Raw genomic sequence first — 13,604 nt, 5'->3', positions numbered from 1 at the left:
TATCTCAGCGCATATTTTTAAAGTATTCTTAACAAAGTAATTTTGATGCCCCAGCGGTTTATTTCATGAATATTTTTTTATCACACATTTGAATCAAATTACGTTACTCACATTCGTTTCAATAGTTACTTCTGAGAAAAAAAATTATAATAATAAATTAACACTTAATTTTTTTTTTCTATTTCTTTTGAGCTCAAATAAATATTAAAATTTAGTTTTTTAAAAAAAGGACTATATTTAGTTACGTAAAATAAAAATGGCAAAAAGTAATTCAGTTTTATTTTGGAGGAAACAGTTTGGTTTTAATAAGCGAAATAGTTTGCAGTAACAAAAAAACTATTTTTCAACTTAAATTTGATCTTTTAAAAAACTCTTATTATATTAAGAAAATATTTTTCACAAAAATGAAGCAGCATTTGGTTTTCCATGTAGCAACAAATTACATCATTTATATTAGCTTTAAACATTATTCTTCGAGTAGAAACAAGAAAAATAACCGCGTCGTTATGCAAAAATTCCAAAAACGTGCATTCCTAACACGTACGATTTAAGTTTTTACACAAGAAAGGGGGGCGGGAATACCAAGAATAAAATAAAAAATGATGCTCAACCCCAAATCACTCCGTGAGCAAGGAAACATTTTTCAAACTCTTCTTATATCCAGTTTATTTTTATGCAAATTCATCTTTCCCTTTTTAGATATTTTGCCGCACGAAGTTTTGTAAAACACAATAAAAAAAAAAACAGTGCAAAAGAACATAAAATGTAAGGCTTTAAAAATGGAGATACAAGGAACATGTTTCAAAATTGCGAAATTGGTTTTTCCACCATAATAATAAGTTAGGGATTTTTGGTCCCTTTACACAAAATGTTTCTACAATCTTCTGAGATCAGATAATGGAAGAAAAAAGAATTTGCCAATAAATGCAATAAAAATTCAGGCTTTAAGTTTTCGATATTTTTCTATTATAGCCAGGTCTATATTTGGATAAAGAGCAAGGCATGAGAAATTACTGCAGGGGTTATCATTTTATATTCTTGGAACGAAAAGATGGAATATTAACCTATTTTCATTTTCGAATAACTTAACTTTTTTTTATAAATAAGTTACAAATTTATAAAATAAATTGATTCATTTTATTTTAATAACTACAAAAATCTTTCTATTTTGTAATTTTTTAAAAGCGTTTTTATTAAAGTCTTAAAACATACGATTTAATTTATCACTGTCTCAACTTCACCGTATTTTTTAAGTAAATACGAAATCTAAAGAAGATAATAATTCAGAGAAAGAAAAATTATTAAAATTCAGTTTCGGTACATGAGATTACATTCAGATACAAAAATCATTTTGTTTTACCAAAACAACATAATTTTATATGGTATAGGTAGTAAAAATTTCCATGCAGTTTCATTTCTTTTTCAATCAAAGCTTCCCCAAGGTAAGAAACTGTTCAAATATTATCTCAGTAACTAATCAAAATATCTTGAAAAATCTTAAATTGCATTACAATTTGCAGGAAGTATTTTCTTTATCCTAATATTTCCATTATTAATATGGTCTTGAAAAGTCCAAAATTATATTAAAATAAGTTCTAAAGAAATAATTTTTTTAAATTATCTAAACACCTATTCGTGAACATAATTTGGGAACAAGGTGTCTGAAATTATAGCATTAAAATTTACAGTAAAACATATTCATGGAATTTCAAAAAATATTTCCCAAATAATTTTATCGATTTTCTGAATTCAAAAAGGAATTACATATGGAATGATAAAATATGATAAATTTTTAAATGAAAATATCTAATTTTATAAAACATATCTATTGACAGAACACTTATTTGATGTCCAAAATGCTTATAATTTCGAAAATAATATGGAAGGATTTTCAGATAAACTAATTGCATACATTTCAGACATCAATCTCACATAATTACCTTGATGAAAAATAATGCTATTAAAATATGTAGACTTTTAAATCAGAATTTTTAACTAATTTATTTTTATATAAAAAAAACAAAAAGCAAAATAATATTTACACAGTTAAAAAATTATAATTAAAAAGCAAATAAGCATAAAAAGAGCAGACGATATTTACATATTACATTTTTAATTAAATTATTTGCGTGGCAGATTTTAAGTGATTAACTCTTCACTCCAAAATATATTACTCAGAAGAAATTTTGATTCTATCTATAGCATCACACTATTGGGAGGTGATTTTTCTTATTCCTTAAATTAGAATGAACCCAAAAAATCTTAAAGAACATTTCAACAGCAGAAATTCAGTCAATATTCTTTACTATTTTACAGCTCTTCAAGATTGAATTGTATCTAATATAGTTCAGAATAAAAAAAAAGTATAGTGAGAACTTTTTTTCAAAATTGTCATGTAAAAAACGAAATATTATTATTGTTTGACTGCAGATAATGCAGAGTTTATAAAAGCCGGTAAAAAAAAAAAATTGAACAAAAGTTTTTTTTTTACATACCCTGGTTAGGGTGACATTGTGGAACTCCCAACATTCTCGCTCCGCTCCCTGAAAGAGAGAAAAATAAAATTATATTAAAACACAAATAATTACAATTACAAACAAATATGATGAAATTAAAAACGTGGAGGACACCATACCAGAATATTTTCCCGCTAAATTTCCCACAGAATTGCAAAATACAATTGGGGGGGGGGAAATGAGAAGTTTCTTCAAAACGATTCTTCACGAACAATGTATTAAAACAAAATAAAAACAATAAATTAAATTGAAAGTAAAAAATATTTTCCATATACAAATAAAGTTTCTGAAATATTATTTGTTTGTAATGTAATTTGTTTAATGGAAGTAGATTATATCTCCGTCCATTAAATTCAAAGAAATGTCGATTTTATTCGCTTTAATATAATAATAACAATAATATTAAAGTGAATAAAACTGAAAGAAGCTACAGTTGCTACTAATACAATTCGATAATGATTCATTTTTAAAGCATTGGCTTTCATAAGGTAGAATACTACAATAACTGCATTTAATTACAACGAATAATATCCTCATTGAAAATAATATCTATACAAATGGTTTATAGAAAACGATATTCTTGTTATATTTATTTTTTTTTTACTTTGCATAACAAGCGCTAAACTTTGTTATTAATTCTTTTTTAAAACAATATTTCAATAGTTACACTGTAGTAACAGGGTAGGAGATAAATTGTGTTTTATAGATTATTATGCAATTCAATATGCTTCCACAACACTAATTGCGTTTAATCATATAATTTGAAGTAATTGAAAAGAGTTTTGTCATATTTTTTTGCATATTTAGAAAAAGAATATTTTTTAAAAAAATTAGGAGATGATATTATAGTACTTTATTGAACCAAATAAGAAGAACGTGTAGCAACTATGGGGAATTTTGAAATCAAGATTTGTTTCGGGGAGCACAAGTAAAATGGTCATAGTGAGAAAAACAACAAACCTAAAACTTAAATTATTCTAATTAATTTTTGAACAACAAGAAAATTGTAATGTCAGAAAATTACATTATGCAAATAAATAAGGATACCATTATTTTTATAGTCTGTGCCTGCGGACAAAGGAATGCTACAACGTTATTTCAGAATATTATGTTAGAAATAAAACGCTTTCTGCAGGTATTGTATTTAAGAATGAAGCACATTTTGCAGGTAAAAAAAACCTACGAATAAAGGACATTTTGCAGGCACATACCGATAAATAAAGCGCTTTTTGTAGATAAAACATCTATGAAGTAAGCACTTTTGTACGCACTCTTAATACTGATGTACACAATGATAAAAATTATACATTACAGACATTTAAATGCAAATGCCAGTGCACAGATATATTAAATAAATAGAATAATTAAAAATATATGGCAAATTTTTGTTCAACGTATGGCAGCATGACTTTTTGAGTTTTTTGAGTTTATTGCACAGAGTAACTAAAATGTGCCGACGTTTAAGAACAATATTTTAAACTAAATATTAATAAAATGCGCAATTTTGTGTAGACATCACGTACCAAATTTTATACATCTGGCTAGAAATAGATATTAATGGTATTCAAAAACATTTTACGCTCATAATAAGAAACAAATCTGTAGAAAATACTTAGTTTTAGATATGAAAATTCTGATTCACATCTAATTAGATACAAAGGAAAGAATTAAAAAAATAAATGAATTATCTTTTTTTGGTTACCATTTTCTAAATCAAGTACATAGCAAGCATGCATATCGAAAAGGTTTAATAATAAAGGGAAAAGTGCATTACAATGTTAGTCTAATCTAATCATTCCATTATTTGATGCTTAAAAGCATAATTATGTTGTACTCTCTTTTCAATTTATGAATAAATGGCAAAGACAGAATAGAGAGCTATAATAAGCAATTAAATAATTCTTTCATAGAGAATAATATAAATTAAAACTTAGAAGAGAAAATCTCTAAAATAAAAAATAAAAATCATATTAAAAAAATGTTATTGACTAATGGAAAATAATTTTAATCTACAGATTATCAAACGTTTTTTCCCATCAAATTTTTCCCCCAGATTTTCGAAAAATTTAGGATTTATCTGTTTTGAATAAAAATCGTTTGGCAAAAATTAAAAATGGTTTATTCTGAAGCCAAGGAATCTTCGTTCTTGATTTTTTTTTTTTTAATTGAAAAAGTGTAATCATCACTTTCAAGTATGGACATTTTAATGAATTTAATGGCCTTATTTTATTTATTTGTTAATTAATTAATAAATTATTATTATTAATTTACATTCGCTCGTCCTCTTTTCTTTCGTGTTAGGGAAGCTTAAAGCTTTAATGTTATTGTATTATGATTGAATTTGGAATTTAAAAGCTAATCAGCAAAACATGGGTTGCTTCCAACAAAAATAAGACAACGCTTTACATTATTGAATTAAAAAAAAGTAATTTTTTTTTTTAAATTTACATCACGAAATAGAATTAATACATTAAATAATTTTAAGCTTAATTAATTTTGGACAATTAATAATATTTTCGCATCAATATATGGAACACAAAAATAGATATCATAAATTTTCTGCTATGTATTTAAAAATAAGTAGATTATTTAGTTAGTAGTTCACAAACAATTTAATATATTATTTAAAAATCGGCATACGAGGTTTATCATATGATAATTGTGGGTTACAAATATTTCTCTGCCTATTTATTCACATGGGATCATATATAAGAAGAACATATTTGTAACAATAATTTTCTATCCTCGAAATTTACGATTTCATAATCTAATCAAATTAAATCATGGGAAATCAAACATAAAGAAAAAATCCACCCCCATCTCAGAAATTTACACTTTTAGTAATGAATCAGCTTTTATTTATTGTACATATGTTTTTTTTTTTTTTTTTTTTTTTTCCATATGTAGGTTGTACGATAGGATTTAGCAAACATTTTTCTCTGTTTAAAATACCACCATTCTTTATATATTGTATATGCCAAAAATGTAAGAAAAAAAAATACCCGGATCAAATGAATATAGAAATTAACAAGGGAAGAAACAATGAAAAATTGTGCTAAATGTTTTCTCGACATTCGATTCGATATTTGATGATAGACTGTGCTATTCGATAATTTGATTTTCTTTATAATTCAAAGAATCGAAACATTTTTTTCAAAAAAATACTGAAAACTCAAAACATATTAAAAGAGTTAAAAACAAAGTGTTTCTACTTCTTCGGAAGTTATATTATTTAAAATTAATTAATTATTAATTAAAAGTTATTTATGTAAAATTTTGAAGAACAAACTTAAGTTGTTTGTAAACTGCAATTTGCAAAAAAATGGGGGAAAAAAATAAAGAAAAGAAAGAAAAAGAGAGAGAGAGATACTGCCAACTATGTCTATTACTATAGAATAACAAATAAACTTTAATAAGAGCCTGTATCAGTAAAACGTTGACTTTTTTTTGGGGGGGGGGGGTTAGGGGGGATGGGAATAAAGATTTCTATAAAACGTTGGCAACAGATCTTTTACAAAAACAAAAGCGAGACTCTTTAAATTCAATATAAAGCAGAAATGGGCAATACAAAAAAAAAAAAAAATGAAAAAATCACTAAGAACACTTACTGTATGAAATACAGAGAAAAATAGTTTCAATAATGCAAAATTTCAAAGAAAATAAAATCGTTTTTCCACAAAATGGTATCCAAAAAAAAAAAAAAAAAAGAATCGATTTAAAAACACAGAATTCCATTCATTTTCCCGCCAAAAGACAGCGAAATCCATGACAAGCATCAACTATCAACCTACCTTCGAAGATGGAATTTTAATTTCAGCTCTGCATGTGGCAATGGCACACTCATCGCTCTCAGCTTCGGCTTCAAAAGTTTTAAAAATTTCATTAACAGACGAATCATGGAATGTTCCATCGCTCATTGCTGGCGTTCAGAAGCGATGCAATCAGCTATGCATATTAATTATCTGACTGTAAATGCGAACACAAACATCCATCGTCGTGGACATTCCATTCTAAAGCTATTCCTCGACGTTTAATTAGTCCAATCACGTGTGATGAGCAACAGCGATGAATAAACATTCTAGTAATAAAATAAAAGCCGGGACTCAGAATTAAAGGCAATTGAAGACCATTTTGTTAATGCTGGTCGCTTGCGAGCGGGACCACGATTATTAAACTACCGGCTCTAACTTTTATCACTACTGTGGTTTTAGAGGAAATCGTCTGAAATGCTTATCTATTGCCATAGCCTGTCAACACTATAGGCCATGGGAAACTAAACAGTTGATAAATTGTTTATGTTTCTAAATACTATCGCGAGATCTTTTGATACGTGAAAATAAGATTGTACTTTTTTTCATTGATCGTATGGTTAAGAATGAAATAAATTAAAGATAAAAAACACTTTTTAAGATGAGTCATTTAAATAACTTTGAACTTCGTAATGTTATCATACAAGTAAAACTGCAATGCTATAATTTGTTTCAAGTTTATAATTATTTATAAATATTTTTTTTTTTTTTTTTTTTTTTTTTGTATTTGAAATCATATTTTTTCTTTCTTCAATTCTTTGATATTGAAATTAGATTTTTAAAAATTTAAAACTGAATAATTAGTTACTTAACTCTTACATGAATGAAAAATTATTTCCTGCACATATAACAGTAATTGAAATCGTTTGCTTTTATAAAAACGTTTTCCTTTGAATTTATCTTAATGAAAATTAACTTTTAAAAAGGAATACGCGAATAAAGAACTATATGTAAATATAATTATATAATTTATATATAACTATATTTAAATATTAAATTATTTATGTTGCAAAAGAAAAAAACAGGTTTTCAAATGTGATTTTGTAAATTATTTATAAAAGAAGTAATTAACATTTAAAAATAATTAATGATAAGAAATGAAAGCTTTTTTGAATAATTATAGGGATATTTTAAAACAATTATATTTTCGTAATCAACTGGTGTTGTTAGTACGCCAAATCACACGATATGTCAACCACACACATCAAATATGTCAAAAATCTGTCATGCATTCAAAAAAAAAAAAAAAAAGTGAAGAGTATTATGAATTCTATCGTTTAAATTTCAAGAAAATATTTTTGGTTAGAAATAATGATAACTTACGAGTTCGTTACTTATTATTTTATAAAAGCAAATGAAAAGTATTTTCTAAAGATGAATTTAACAATTTAATCAGCACAAGAAAAATAAATTAAAGACGAATTATATTCAGCTACATGTTAATATTTCATGTTTTCCATGTGATAGAAGATATGAACGATTAGTAAAAGATTAAAAATTCGAATAAAAGGCAATAAATAACACAACAAATAATTCCACAAATGGAATAAAATTTCCATTCATTAAATAATCGGTTTAATTTATATAAAAATTTACTGACCCAACTAGCTTTAACTGCAAAAATCCTTTTGTTGTTTAATCAACAAAACTGGTAAAAATTTGTTAAAGTTTTCTTTAGTTTTAGAATACATATATTGTAATATTTAAACAATTATTATTTCTCTAGTTGAATTAACAACAAAATGATATGGTTTTTTCATATCCTAATGTAGTCTATATATTTTGACAAATTTTTACTTTCATGTATCAGTAAACAAAGCCACTTGGATTTCATTTGTGGAATTCTGTCTGTCTGTCTGACTGTAAATCCGATGACTAAAGGAAAAAAAAAAGCCTTCAGGTAGACGGATGAAATTTGGTACATTATTTTTACACAAAATTTTTAGGTTTTTATTAAATTTTGAATGAAATCCATTCAGAGGACGTCTTTCTGTTTAGCTTATCCAAATAAAAATTAACGGGATAAGTACAAAACAAAGAGATCTAGGTGGGCAAAATTCTGTAAGCAGATTTAACATCTAAAGTGTGGAGAACCTATTGAATTTGGAACCTAGCTCTTCAAGGAGTTGACTGTTTGTTGGTCTGAACTTTCAAGTAGTTTATAAACGAAATAATTCAAAAACACAAGGATTTAAACAGATGTACTTAGGTATGGGATTTTATAATTAATATTGTAAATTTGTGTCAAATTTTGTTTTTAATTGGCAGGGAAGAATATTGTTAAAATATATAATACTTTCTGGTTACTGTGTATTAAACGCCTTCCAGCGATTAATTGCCAAAAATTGCACGCCAACAGGCTATTTCATAACTATTATTCGCCGTTGATTAACGATGCACCAGTACATTTATTATATGCGAGAAAATTTAGGGAAAACCATTCGCGCTGTTTTATTTATTTTATTTTATTTTTATCTTTTTTTTTAATGTTTTTCAAGCGAATAAAAAAGTCAAGATGAAATGTAATATCCTCATTTTTCCCCATTTTCATTTTTTCAAAAATATCATAATGTCGTTCTTTTTACACCAATGTTTCTTTAGATTGACCATTGTAGCAAAATAATACACATAATTAAACATGGGACTTAAATGTTAAGTAACAGCTGAGCCATGAAAAAAAAAAAATCGTTTTCATTTTTTCCCACGAGCTTGGAATATTCTGATGGATTAACTATTTAACTCTTTTTCTTCATTTCTTCAGATGTTTTTGTGACGATAATTATGTTAGATCCTGACTTACATCAAATACATATCGCAATGGGATATAGCTACTTCTAAAGTAATAAGCATAAAAAAAAAAAAATTTTTTTTTAGATGATATTCATCCTATCGCCCATTTGTCTCTTATTTTTCTGGTAAATTTCATCTTCAACATTTTCTTAACAATTAATAAAGATGCTAAAGCAACAGATTTTTCCACATTTGAATACGGGTCAGCTCATATACAGGGTGTTCATTAATTATTGTCGGGGTTTCCGTACCCCATAACTTTCGAATAAAAAATATTACGCAAAAATCGATTACGTATTCGTAAATTACAACTCAAAGAATTTTATTAATGATATTAAAGTGTAAAGCTTGCTCAATTTGCACTTTGTAGGCATTCAGCTGAAGGCGATTATGTATTCGTAAATTCGCTGAACAAATTTTGACTCGAATTAAGGCTGATGAAAATTACCTTCGGAAATGGTTCTTCAGTGACGATTCCACTTTTCATGTGTCAGAAAAAGTGAATAAACATAACTGTAGAATATGGGGCTCGGAGAACCCGCACGGTTATCGAGAATTGGAAGTCCAAAGGTGAATGTTTGGTGCGCTTTATCACATACTGATGTTATTGAACCTTTCTTCTTTGCTGAAACAACAATAAACTCCGTGACAAGCCTTCACATGCTGGAGATGTATGCGGTTCCTCACATGCAGCAACACCAGCCAGATGTGATATTTCAACAGGTTGGTGCACCCCCACAATGGGGCATGAACTTTCCGACAGATGGTATGGGAGAGGTGGACCAATCCCATGGCCTCCGAGATCACCAGATATAACACCGCTGGACTTCTTTCTATGGGGGTTTCTCAAGAACATTGTGTACAAGACCCCTGTGCCCTCCCTTGATGAACTGAAGCGCAGAATTGTTACTGCGATCCAAAATGTTACCCCACAAATGCTGGAAAACACTTGCTGGGAAATCGAATTTCGTCTCGATGTGTTACGAGCCACGAAGGGCAGCCATGTGCAAATTCATTAATCTTTTTAATATCATTAATAAAATTCTTTGAGTTGTAATTTACGAATACATAATCGGGTTTTTGCGTAATATTTTTTATTCGAAAGTTATGAGGTACGGAAACCCCGACAATAATTAATGAACACCTTGTATTGTACCATTAAGACAGAATGGTTCTCTTTTCTTTATTGATCAAAATTATAGGATCTATAATAAACTTACAGAAAATTTTACTATTATGTAAATTATCAAAACTTTTGGCTTGCTCCAGTAGAGTATCAAAACTTTTGGCTTCTTTCCTATACTATATCAAAACTTTTTGCTTGCTCCTGTAAGTATCAAAACTTTTTGCTTGCATTTGTAAGTATCAAAATTTTTTGTCTGCTTCCATATAGTATGAAAATTTTTGGCTTGCTTCTGTAAGTACTAAAACTTTTTGATTGCTTCTATATAGTATGAAAATTTTTGGTTTACTTCTACATAGATCAAAACTTTCGGCTTCCTTCTATATAGTATCAAAACCTTTGACTTTCTTCTATAAAGTATCAAAATTTTGTCTCCCAAACCATTGTTAGTAAAAAAGTTTTCTATATTTGTGCACGGGCTAGTATACATATTATAGTACTGTAGCAGTTGCATTACTCTTATCTTTTCTTTTGGATACTAGATGGCGATACCTGATTAGGCCATCCCATATGTCATCCCATAGTGCATTGAGTTGTATTTAGAATGAGATGTGATGCTGAACTGTGAAGCCGTGCGCGTGAATGTCTTGTCTATGTGTTTGTGCTTGTTTAGTGTGTGAATGTGATTATTAAAAGAAATGTTCCTAAAAACATTCGTCCTGTTGCTTCCTGCATGGATCATAATAATCTACATTCCACCACATTGGGGCCCGACGAAAAAGAATTTCTGATGAAACGGAAGTAAAGTCGTCTCGACGATCACAAGAAAAGTTTCCCGCCACCATAGTACTAATATATAACGATTCCATCTTTTTTTCATTGTTTAAAATTACAAGATCTATTATAAACTTGCAGAAAATTTTACTGTTTTTTATAGTATCAAAACTTTTGGCTTGCTTCTACATAGTATCAAAGCTTTTGGATTTCTGTTATATAGTACCAAAACATTTGGCTTGCTTCCAAATAGCATCAAAACTTTTGGCTTGCTTCAAAATAGCATCAAAACTTTTGGCTTGCTTCTACATAGCATCAAAACTTTTGGCTTGCTTCTACATAGCATCAAAATTCTTGGCTTGCTTCTACATAGCATCAAAACTTTTGGCTTGCTTCTACATAGCATCAAAATTCTTGGCTTGCTTCTACATAGCATCAAAACTTTTGGCTTGCTTCTACATAGCATCAAAATTCTTGGCTTGCTTCTACATAGCATCAAAATTTTTGGCTCTCTTCTACATAGCATCAAAACTTTTGGCTTGCTTCTACATAAAATCAAAACTTTTGGCTTGCTTCCAAATAGCATCAAAACTTTTGGCTTGCTTCCAAATAGCATCAAAACGTTTGGCTTGCTTCAAAATAGTATCAAAACTTTTGGCTTGCTTCTACATAGCATCAAAACTTTTGGCTTGCTTCTACATAGCATCAAAACTTTTGGCTTGCTTCTACATAGCATCAAAATTTTTGGCTCTCTTCTACATAGCATCAAAACTTTTGGCTTGCTTCTACATAAAATCAAAACTTTTGGCTTGCTTCCAAATAGCATCAAAACTTTTGGCTTGCTTCCAAATAGCATCAAAACTTTTGGCTTGCTTCCAAATAGCATCAAAACTTTTGGCTTGCTTCCAAATAGCATCAAAACTTTTGGCTTGCTTCAAAATAGTATCAAAACTTTTGGCTTGCTTCTACATAGCATCAAAACTTTTGGCTTGCTTCTACATAGCATCAAAACTTTTGGCTTGCTTCTACATAGCATCAAAACTTTTGGCTTGCTTCTACATAGCATCAAAACTTTTGGCTTGCTTCTACATAGCATCAAAATTCTTGGCTTGCTTCTACATAGCATCAAAATTTTTGGCTCTCTTCTACATAGCATCAAAACTTTTGGCTTGCTTCTGTGAATATCAAAACTTTTGGCTTGCTTCTACATAAAATCAAAACTTTTGGCTTGCTCCTGTACAGTATCAACGCTTTTGGCTTCCTTCTATATCGCATCAAAACCTTTGGCTTTCATTTATAATGTATCAATATTTTGCCTTCCAACTATTGCTCATAAACACGTTTAAGTCATTTGTAATAGACGCAATAATTATAAATAATTTTTGAATTTAAAACCGATAAAATCTTACACTAAATATTTAACAGGTTGATAGCCATTACTCGTGATTTAATTCTTGCCTGTGTTTCACACTTATAATTTTATAAGATTACGCCTTTGTACTACAATACAGAAGAAGTCATCTAACTAGATGAAAGGTCCGAATCACAGGCGTGAGTCATGGCAGCGAGCACATTCAATAATATCTGGTACAAATGCACACGATAAATGAAATTCCATCATGATTATCGATAAATAATAAAACTAATACCACTTGTTGAATCAAAGTAATATGAAATTCTCGCATTAACCTATACCATAATTCCTACTTGGAGATTAAAGTCAATACATTCTACGCTGATTTGTCCCATCTTCATATTAAATACATTTAATAAATCTTATCAGAATTTTTTTTTAAAAAAATTAATAGGTTTCAATGGGAAGAGAAAAAAAAAATTCTCTTTTAATAATTAATGGCAGACACTTTGAAAAAAAACCCCATCATTAATTAAACGTAGAACAGAACCTTTGCCTCATTAAATATGTATAATGGCTCTTAAGAAAGTAATTTAACATTGCTTTTTTTGTTGGGCATTTTTACTTCACAAGAAATATGAATTCACGCAAAAAAAAAAAAAAAAATTTGCTCCGAAATAACACTAATAATGAAAGTATGGTAAAAGCAATAAAAAAAAAAAAAGAGGGGATCTCAAGATGGAATTTCCATGGAATCAAAATCGGGCGACTAATTATTAAAAATAGCATATTTAATTTCTGTTCCGTACAGTATATCTCAAAAATAAGACAAGCTTATTAAAATATATAGGGAAATTCGATTAAATATTTTACCCAAAGTTTCTCATAATCCTATTCATAAATTTCTGAAAACAGAAATAATTGCATTTTTAAAAATGGATACAGAATTATGAGTATTATATTACTAGAAGATGTGCTTGCCTAGACAGGCAACTTTCTGTAAACAATATGCAATGTAGAAGATTACAGAAAGTTGTATTAGAAACTTTCATGCACGTCCACATGGTGCTTAAGATATTTAAAAATATATATTATTTTGTAATACACTTTAGATGCAAATATTTAATAAAAGTTTTGTTTCTTTGCAATAGTGTAATCCGTATTCATAATATTTATACATACTGAAATCAAACCTAATCTCTGAAATCACATTGAAACGAATAGTGATCGACTCTGAA

At 28.3% G+C, this 13,604-nt stretch overlaps 1 protein-coding gene across 6 annotated transcripts in view; it reads right to left on the bottom strand.

Moving 5' to 3' along the window:
- LOC129956874 (tight junction protein ZO-1-like) overlaps positions 1-13,604 on the bottom strand; it is a 540,535-nt gene that overhangs the window by 102,688 nt on the left and 424,243 nt on the right. For 5 of the 6 annotated variants that reach the window (XM_056068845.1, XM_056068847.1, XM_056068846.1 and 2 more), the window contains one exon: positions 2,496-2,543. In XM_056068845.1, coding sequence (XP_055924820.1) covers positions 2,496-2,543 — 48 coding nt within the window. Of the gene's footprint in view, positions 1-2,495; positions 2,544-6,307; positions 6,702-13,604 lie in introns of those variants that run through there. The other variant, XM_056068849.1, reaches the window with a different exon arrangement.

This window comes from Argiope bruennichi, chromosome 11, assembly GCF_947563725.1.
Source record: "Argiope bruennichi chromosome 11, qqArgBrue1.1, whole genome shotgun sequence".
Classification (NCBI taxonomy): Eukaryota; Metazoa; Arthropoda; class Arachnida; order Araneae; family Araneidae; genus Argiope; species Argiope bruennichi.
Note: the sequence above shows the minus strand (reverse complement) of the source record. Positions and strands in the feature narration are given on the sequence as shown.